Raw genomic sequence first — 10,251 nt, forward strand, 5'->3', positions numbered from 1 at the left:
GTGTCTCTGAATGCAGGATATGTGTAAAATCACACTGATATACTGCAAAATGATCAACCAGCGGGCTGAGGAACTCAAATCAGACAATGGGGATGCAGCCAATAAGGTAGGAGACTAAAGGAGTTCTAACTTTTGTTCTGGTAAACGCAGTGATTCGCATTCAATAAAGCATACTTTTGTATATAGAAATTCAAACATGCAAAGCACACTGTGAAATGTTTATACACACAAGAATCAAAATTTGATCATGACAGTTTTCTAGCATTTTTATACAGCAATTGAAAGCTTTTCATGCTGTATCAGGCTTGGTTTGAGTGTAACGTTTGCATGCCCCCCCCCCAGTTGTGTGTGGTAGTCAACAACATAGAACACCTACGCTCAGTGCTGCAGAAGGTCCCTGACCAACTGGACTGGGCAGGGCTAAGGCAGAGGACAGGTCATGTGATTGAGGAAGGGCAGTTCCGGAACACCCTGTACGCCCAGCTGCAGCATGCACAGGGAGTCCTGGACAGGCAGATCTGTGACGCTGTGCTCACCCTCGGGCACAAGGTAGGAGCTTTCCTTTACTTCTTATTAATTCTACCGTATGTGGTAGCCAATTGGACATTCTCGTCCCGAACACTAACAACACTACAGCTATGGCCAAAAGTTTTGCATCACCCTAAAGAATTAACTGATTTTGCTTCATAAAGTTGAATGAAACCTGTTGAATAATGTTACATTAATATATTGAATTACATACCGCTTTGTAGTTTTCCATATACTTAATGAAAAACTGGCAAAAATTGAAAAATCTAACATGAAATACTGTACTACTATTATGGTTTCCGGTACACTTTTACGGTACCATTTAGTAGTTTCTTTGGTTACATGCTGTTAAATAAAAGATCTCAATTATGTTCATGTAGGTTTTTTTTTTAAAAAAAATGTCTCAGTCCTAAAATTCTAGGTGATACAAAACTTTTGGCCATAGCTGTAGCGTATCATTTGCATGTGAACTAAACCAAACCCACAATTTTAGACAAAACAGTGTGTGACCGTTTTGTTTTTTAAGATTTGTTTTTTAAGTGGATTTTCAAAGTGTTTCCTCTAGCCTTTAATGAACTATTTTTGAAGGAGAAACATGTTACTGGTTCAAACTGAGAAACAAATAACTGAGTAAGTAGCAGGTTTCTGAAAAATATAGAGCCATATGTCCCCATGTGTTGCTACAACTGTTTAAATAATGTACCTTATATTTTTCTTTTCACTGTTAACATCTTGACAACTTTTTACACTTATAACTTTAAAGTCTGTTTCAAAGCTCTTTTCAAAATGGCTGCTCTAGTGCACTGGGGTTTTGGATCTGTCCCTTAATCACTGCAGGAATAGTGATTAGAAAAAAAAAAAAAAACTTAACAAGTGCTCTAGCTTTAATGTTCCATACCACATCATGGATCGTTATTGCTGTGTTACCTGTTTGACAGTGTGGGCAATAAGCCTCACACTATCAGTGCACTAGAGCGGACATTTTGAAAAGAGCTTTGAAACAGACTTTAAAGTTATAAGTGTAAAAAGTTGTCTGGATGTTAACAATGAAAAAAAAAAATTAGAGACCATTTGAGGTACTGACTACACTAAATGTGCTGGTAAACTTAACTCCTCTGACTTAATATGGCTGCCATATTGAGGTCATGTTACAGTACGTTTCTGCTGTATAGTGATTATTATTGAGGAATTATGGTTGGCTTATTATAAACTATTTAAATGTTACTGTAATTCACAAGAAAAATGCACTTCACGAACTTCAGCAAGAAACAGATTCAACGCCCCCAGTGAGCTAATTCTGTGCATTGTAAAGTATTAAAGCTGACCCTGTATCTTTCTCTCTTACTCAGCTCCACGCAGATATTGAGAACCAAATCCTGATTCTGGCTGACAGCCATGGCCCCCTTCCCAAACCAGAAGATGTAAGAGACATCGCTAACTTTTTTTTAAAACCATTTCCTTTGTAGCTGAGGCTGTCCATGTAGATCCAAGGACAGAAACAAAAAAAAAAAGTTTAGTTTAAGTAAAACAGTTTAAGAGAAAGGAACCATATCACTCTTTCGGATCCTCATTCAAAACACCTTACATAGTGAACATGATAACTGCCTTGACGTTTCACAAATCTTATTGTTGTTAGAGAACTTGACAAAAACCTAATATTAAGAATTGTTAAAATAAACTTTGAGTAAGGTTCCCTTTCTTCAGCCCTAAATCTAGCCAAATTAGAAAAAATCGTAATCTTAAACTCATTTTTGTTTGAAAAGGAGTTAAAATTAAAAAGCAAATTTAAATTCATACCGTGCAAACAAAATGAAAATGTTCTGTACCACTTTAAGCATAAAGCGATGATCCTGCCTCCTGAGTGCTGTAAAGTGTTTGTAGGGTGTTCCTGGGCCGTTACTTGGACAAGAACAACAATATTATATCAAATATGTATGCTGTGGAAAGATGATTGTGCAGAAAAATGACACACATCATCACACACTTTGATTAGGCTACACAAAACTTTTCTCAATGCTGTTTTTAATGCCAGGGATCAATGGGCTTTGGCCTCTGTAAAAAAAAAAAAAAAAAAAAAAATTCTAAACGCAGTTGTCATGTCATTTTTCAATTAAAAGAGTAACATAATTTATTGCCGTGTTACTTTCTGTGCAATTCTTTCTGTATTCCTTGCAAAGTAAAATAATTGATAAAAAATTAATCGAGCAATCTTTCATAGCCTACAGTTCAATACTGGTTTAAAACAGTGCTGGGAGACGTGTGCAGACTGTGAAATACACAGCATGCCACTAGAGTGTCAAACTCCAGTCCTCGAGGGCCGCAGGGTCTTGTAGTTTTCATTCCAGCTTAAGCTCTCAATTAACTTAATTGATCTAATTATTTGTTCTGTTGGACATACAGTATTTAATTTTTTCTCAAGGTCTTTTACAGTTGATTTAAAAAATGCACTTGATTCAAGGTACTCTACCTATAAAGCATTTTGAGGCCTGGAAAATGTGCCCAATTAATCCAAAGAAATCCACTAAAACAATTAAGCGTTTTGTTTGGTGTATGGGTGTACTTCTTAATGTATCATTTGATGACATCACAGGCAGCAGTGCTACATTTATACAGCAGAGGGTGGGGTGTTTTGTAGTAACCTGTTTTTGTATCTTGATTACTGCAGGCTGTGGTCTCTCTGATGCGGTTTCTGGAGCAAGAACTGCATTACATGAATGAGAACCTGGTGCAGGAAAACTTTAACAGGTATTCCACTGGTATAGTGGCATGGCTATGTCTTCTAGTGTGTTTGTTCTAGAAGGAATTTGGTCTTCTAGTGTGTTGTTCTAGAAGGAATTTGGTCATCACTGACTATTAACTGGACACAGCTTATAAACATTTCCCATAATAAAAGTAAGTTTTATTAGGATAAACACCAGGTTTTCGGTTTCATTCAGCAGAGGGATAATTTGTTTGACATAAATAAAAAATATATTTCAAAATGAAGTACAATCAGATGAGGGGTTCACTGTGTATTTGGACCCACACTGTCAATCTTTCACCCTGTTTCAGCCTCCTGGCTCCCCTGTGGACCCATGCCATTAAGATTCTGCACAGAGTTTCCCAGCAGCAGGTCTTCTCCCTGGAGTTTTACCAGAGGCTCCAGTATGCACTGCAGGTGAGCATCTCCTTATAGTAATTACAGTTGGCAAAATAATTCAATACATCTTAGCCATTTTGCACTTCTGTTAGATATATAGGTCTCAATTGAGCAGTTTTAAAAGAAGCCCATGTTATAGCACACATGTATTTTACTTTTTTTAAATATCTGGTACTACTTTAGCTTAAAGGAAACTCAGTTTCTATGCCTTATTCTTGGGTTATCTGTTTGCACTTGTACTTGTTGGGTCATTTCACCTCAGCAGTGTTACTACTTAAATGTGGCCCATTCCTGTCCTGACAGACTCAGGTCAGATCGCCTCTTATGTGGTTCTAGGTCATGAGTACTCGATCCCAGTCACAGGAACCGCCCCAGACTTACCCTGGACTGCATGGATTCACCCATCACTAAGACTTGACTTGGACTGCATGGATTCACCCACCACTAAGACTTGACTTGGACTGCATGGATTCACCTATCACTAAGACTTGACTTGGACTGCATGGATTCACCTATCACTAAGACTTGACTTGGACTGCATGGATTTACCCATCACTATTATTATTATTATTATTATTATTATTATTATTATTATTATTTATTTCTTAGCTGACGCCCTTATCCAGGGCGACTTACAATTGTTACACGATATCACATTATTTTTTACATACAATTACCAATTTATACAGTTGGGTTTTTACTGGAGCAATCTAGGTAAAGTACCTTGCTCAAGGGTACAGCAGCGTCCCCACCGGGGATTAAACCCACAACCCTCCAGTCAAGAGTCCAGAGCCCTAACCACTACTCCACACTGCTATTCCAAGACTTGACTTGGACTGCATGGATTCACCCATCACTAAGACCTGACTTGGACTGCATGGATTCACCCATCACTAAGACTTGACTTGGACTGCATGGATTCACCCATCACTAAGACTTGACTTGGACTGCATGGATTCACCCATCACTAAGACTTGACTTGGACTGCATGGATTCACCCATCACTAAGACTTGACTTGGACTGCATGGATTCACCCACCACTAAGACTTGACTTGGACTGCATGGATTCACCTATCACTAAGACTTGACTTGGACTGCATGGATTCACCTATCACTAAGACTTGACTTGGACTGCATGGATTTACCCATCACTATTATTATTATTATTATTATTATTATTATTATTATTATTATTATTATTATTATTATTATTTATTTCTTAGCTGACGCCCTTATCCAGGGCGACTTACAATTGTTACACGATATCACATTATTTTTTACATACAATTACCAATTTATACAGTTGGGTTTTTACTGGAGCAATCTAGGTAAAGTACCTTGCTCAAGGGTACAGCAGCGTCCCCACCGGGGATTAAACCCACAACCCTCCAGTCAAGAGTCCAGAGCCCTAACCACTACTCCACACTGCTATTCCAAGACTTGACTTGGACTGCATGGATTCACCCATCACTAAGACTTGACTTGGACTGCATGGATTCACCCATCACTAAGACCTGACTTGGACTGCATGGATTCACCCATCACTAAGACTTGACTTGGACTGCATGGATTCACCCATCACTAAGACTTGACTTGGACTGCATGGATTCACCCATCACTAAGACTTGACTTGGACTGCATGGATTCACCCATCACTAAGACTTGACTTGGACTGCATGGATTCACCCATCACTAAGACTTGACTTGGACTGCATGGATTCACCCATCACTAAGACTTGACTTGGACTGCATGGATTCACCCATCACTAAGACTTGACTTGGACTGCATGGATTTACCCATCGCTATTATTATTATTATTATTATTATTATTATTATTATTATTATTATTATTTATTTCTTAGCTGACGCCCTTATCCAGGGCGACTTACAATTGTTACACGATATCACATTATTTTTTACATACAATTACCAATTTATACAGTTGGGTTTTTACTGGAGCAATCTAGGTAAAGTACCTTGCTCAAGGGTACAGCAGCGTCCCCACCGGGGATTAAACCCACAACCCTCCAGTCAAGAGTCCAGAGCCCTAACCACTACTCCACACTGCTATTCCAAGACTTGACTTGGACTGCATGGATTCACCCATCACTAAGACTTGACTTGGACTGCATGGATTCACCCATCACTAAGACCTGACTTGGACTGCATGGATTCACCCATCACTAAGACTTGACTTGGACTGCATGGATTCACCCATCACTAAGACTTGACTTGGACTGCATGGATTCACCCATCACTAAGACTTGACTTGCACGTTATGCATTAGCTGTAGTCCTTTTTACATGTAACAAAAAGTAACCAAGTTATTTTTCACATAAAATGTAATCCGTTATCACATTTGGTTACCTGTCTGGAAAAAAAGGAACCATTACAGTTACAAGTACCTGAAAAATGTAAATCATTACATGCAATTTGTTAATTTAATCTCCGAGGTGAGCTCGGTCACGGTTTTAATTTAGACGTTTGAAATGTTTAATCAGGGCTTGTAAGGTTGCGGTGTGAGTGGTGGTAACTGGTGAGTACTGTGAGTGCAGGATAACACAGGGATGTTTCCATGTTTTTATGTGTCCTGTTTCAGTGTCTGGAGCAGTGTTTCCATGCAGAGGGTAATGGTCTGTCTCTGGAAACACTACATGCTGGGGAGTACAAGGTGAGTCATTCATTTATTTGATTTATTTCAATCATCCCGTTTTCAAGGGGGCAACAGTTCACTCAGTTACAGTACAGCAAACCCCATTCACACTATATCCTATTACTTAACCACTTCTCTGTACTGGACTCCAACTATCTATTGTGCACCATTATTCGATATCTCTGGCTTCACAAGAAATTCTACACTTACAGACTTTCCTAGTCATTTCCTCACCATTCTTATCATTCTTTTATAAATTGATTTTTTTTTTTAATAATGAAAATATTAAAATGTAATTTGCTGTATTTTAGGCCCTGAAGGCTAACCTGGAGCTGACCACCCTGAGCAACCGGGAGCTCATTCAGAAGTACCTGGATCGGAAAGTTACAGAGCAGGTGAGGAGCAGAGCTGGGGAGGGCTAACATGGGCTTCGAGTCACACTAGTACAGGTAGTGCTTACATGATGATTTTCAAGCTAAGTAAATTAAAATGTACTTATTGTTTTGCAGTCCAAAAGAAGACGCTTTTCCCATGCAACCTCAGTCTGCAGAATAACATATTGTACTATAGCACAACCTGTGACTAACTGTATTAAACACACATAAGTGTCATTTTAGAGGAGGGTAAAGAGTTTGTTTTAGGCAAAGAAAGCAGATTTTATTTAGTAGCTGCACTGGTCATGAGATCTGAGGACCAAAGGGTGAAGTGTGTTGCAGGAACCTCCACTTTATCCCTTATTAGACTCTCCTTCACACATTCCCAGCAAGACGTGGGAAGACATTCCCACTTTCTCACATTTTTCCCATTTCTATATTGCACAAGGGTGCCTGAGTCCTACACTTGGGCAAACACTGTCTAATGAAATGAATATTGAAATGTACAAGTGGACACTCCTGATTTCCATTTGCAGAAGAGATACAGTGGTGAGAAGTATGGTGCAGTGACGCTGATTGGATCCTACAAGAAAGAAGAGCAGAAGCTTTACATCGAGGTGCTGAACGCTGTCAATCTCATCCCCCTGGACTCCAATGGTAAGCATTGTGTACTCATCATGCTGTTTGATAGAGGCTCATAGATCTGTGGTTAGAGCTGCTGGAGTGCAAGGTGGTGGGTGTGTTTAGTTTATAGAGGTTATGCTGTGCATTTTTGCGAAAATTATCCCTAGATGTTTTATGATTTTTAAAATGTGAAAAACATTTTTTTTTTTTTTTTGCTGAACATGTTTGGGATACTACTGCTCTTGTGAGATGGCTTGTCAATTTAAAATCTTTAGCTTTTTTTGAAAAGGGAATCGTCTATTCAGGGATACCCAGGTATTTAGTAAGCAACCCGTCTGAGTGGGGTAAAACTCGGGCGTTTTGGATACTTTTGAGCATACAGTAGATTGTCAAACCCAATAATGCACCCAGTGCTTATTCTCACCACTAAAATATGCCAGCCGTGATGGGATTTAATGGGGATAAGATCCTGATAATATCACTGCTGTTATAATACATTTACCAGTCATGAACTGATTTCCACCCCGCAAAGCATCCCTTTGGGAAATAGATCAGAATGTTGACATGTAAATTGCTGTATATTAATTGCAGTTTATTAATTTCTGTTAAAGTTAGCTCCACTTTTTGTCACCATTTTTGCAGTCCTTTTGAAGTGATGGTTTATGTTGATTTTCGTAAGTAAAGTTTAAAATGTATGAAGGGCTTTAAGCTTGCTAGGTTGTCTGGACGTGTTGAATTTGAGGGTCAGAAGTGTCATTAACTTCAAGTATGCTGTTGACAGGTGCCAGCGACCCTTTTGTGCAACTGTCCTTGGAGCCCAGATACATGTTCCCTGAGGTGGAGACCAGGAACACCAAAAAGAAAAAGGCTGAGCTGAACCCACTCTTTGAGGAGTCCTTTGAATTGTACGAGTCTCACTGCTCACTGGGGGTTGGGGTTAGGGAGGGGACATTTTCTTATGGTCACATTGATATGAACTATAGTTGTTGGAAACCTACACCTACCAAAATAATTGATTGAGGGTGCCTTTCCTGAACTAGAGGCTAAGAGTATAGAATACTACCTGTAATGGACAGTATCTATCATACTAACCAGCTAGCAATAAACTAAGCAGACAAGCTTTATTGGGCCAAATTTTCTCATGTTATGTTCTTATGATTCCTAATTCACGTTGTGTGAATTATGAATCGCCCTGTATATTCAATCATAGCTGAAGAAACGGTCCTAGTGTTGATATCACCCCCTCAGCACATTGCAGATCATTAGTTTAGATCATTATTGCTGTGGCTTTTCCTTGTGTAGCTACTCAGACCCTGACCCTCTGTTTGTGGCAGCTTGGTGTCCCCGGAACAGTGTTGTGCTGATGGAGCCTGTTTGGTACTCACCGTCTTTGACTATGATACGCTGGGCACTGACGACTTTGAGGGAGAGGCTTTCCTATCACTGAAGGCTATCCCGGGTCTGAGGGAGTCCCAGGAACCTGCAAGGACCCAGCAGATCAGACTGCCACTCATGCACCCCAAGCCCAACGGTGAGTAAGATACAGTGACAGACTAAAAGTATTGGTGTGATGGTGAAAAACAACCTTATTCTCTTCCTATCAGAGGACAATATCCTGAAGCTGCTGGAGACCCGGCGCAGTGACCGAGAAGCCCAGGCTTTCATCAAGCAGCGGCGCCAGCGAGAGAGGAAATCTCAGGAGGTGTAGTGGAGAGGGGGGCAAGCCTCACCCTGAACATCACCAGGGAGAAATCAAAGAAATAAAATAGTCTGGAGTGAATCCATGTGTGGTAATCACAGCATGGTATTTATAGATTTCAGTTTGGACCTGAGTCTGGCCACATGAAAATATCATAGATGTGATAAACTTACTTTCTAATCACCCTGTGTACAGGATTCAATTCAATTTATTTTAGGATTAGAAATATCTTCATAGGAAGGAACATATATTTTTTATTTGCACATTTATTTGAACAAAAACAAAAAAAAAGTATTAATCCTGAAACTTCATACATTTTATAACAAATGTCAAAGTTTGTCATTGAATTTATTTGAGTAGCTGTGAAGTTGTGAAAGCAGTGATTCTAGATGCAATTTTTCAATATGCTTTGTGCCGCATGTGTCTAGACAAGGCTGTTAATGTATGTTCTGGTTTTAAGATGTCTGGCCCAAATGTGTTTTGTTTTAACAAGCAACTGTTTTATTTATTTATTTATTCAATTAACATCCTGATTGAAATAAACCTGACAAGACTTTTTTTTCCCCCCATCAACATACACAGGTACATTTTAGAACATAATCTGACCCCTTAAAGTACCTAAATTATTTGTTAATCTCTTAGCTTCATGCCTAGCACAGCCCCCAGAACTCAGTGGAGCATTGTCTTTTTCATTGGACACATTTGCCAACCTGTCTAACCCAAGTGCGCCACGAGGAAAATGAGCCACCATACATAGAGAAGCACCTCAACCAGCAGCTATAATTTATCATTTTGTCTGCCGAGAACTCCAATAAGTAAAAGCAGCATCACAGATAACATCTGCATAGAAGAAAGCTTGATGTACAAGTTAATATAATTATTATTATTATTATTATTTGTTTATTTAGCAGACGCCTTTATCCAAGGCGACTTACAGAGACTAGGGTGTGTGAAATATGCATCAGCTGCAGAGTCACTTACAACTACGTCTCACCCGAAAGACGGAGCACAAGGAGGTTAAGTGACTTGCTCAGGGTCACACAATGAGTCAGTGGCTGAGTTGGGATTTGAAGCCCTTTTCTTTAACCACTGGACCACACAGCCTCCTATTGTACTATCCTCTTGCCATTTCATGGTGTGCTAACCCTTCTGGTCCTTACTGTAATTACTCAAATGCTGTGTTTTTTTTGTTTTCTGATAACTCTGTGTCAAAGTGCAATGACAAGGATTTC

The 10,251-nt window shown here is 39.3% G+C and overlaps 1 protein-coding gene across 10 annotated transcripts in view; it reads left to right on the plus strand.

Moving 5' to 3' along the window:
• Window positions 1-9,562, plus strand: part of unc13d (unc-13 homolog D (C. elegans)) — a 46,139-nt gene extending 36,577 nt beyond the window's left edge. For 9 of the 10 annotated variants that reach the window (XM_058989921.1, XM_058989922.1, XM_058989923.1 and 6 more), the window contains exons 24-34: window positions 17-106; window positions 343-549; window positions 1,878-1,949; window positions 3,194-3,273; window positions 3,580-3,685; window positions 6,269-6,340; window positions 6,634-6,717; window positions 7,233-7,353; window positions 8,102-8,225; window positions 8,655-8,851; window positions 8,925-9,562. In XM_058989921.1, coding sequence (XP_058845904.1) covers window positions 17-106; window positions 343-549; window positions 1,878-1,949; window positions 3,194-3,273; window positions 3,580-3,685; window positions 6,269-6,340; window positions 6,634-6,717; window positions 7,233-7,353; window positions 8,102-8,225; window positions 8,655-8,851; window positions 8,925-9,028 — 1,257 coding nt within the window. In that variant the 3' untranslated portion in view covers window positions 9,029-9,562. Of the gene's footprint in view, window positions 1-16; window positions 107-342; window positions 550-1,877; window positions 1,950-3,193; window positions 3,274-3,579; window positions 3,686-4,003; window positions 4,141-6,268; window positions 6,341-6,633; window positions 6,718-7,232; window positions 7,354-8,101; window positions 8,226-8,654; window positions 8,852-8,924 lie in introns of those variants that run through there. The other variant, XM_058989927.1, reaches the window with a different exon arrangement.
• Window positions 9,563-10,251: the final 689 nt, after the last annotated feature.

The sequence above is a fragment of the Acipenser ruthenus genome, chromosome 17 (genome assembly GCF_902713425.1).
Source record: "Acipenser ruthenus chromosome 17, fAciRut3.2 maternal haplotype, whole genome shotgun sequence".
Taxonomy (NCBI): domain Eukaryota; kingdom Metazoa; phylum Chordata; class Actinopteri; order Acipenseriformes; family Acipenseridae; genus Acipenser; species Acipenser ruthenus.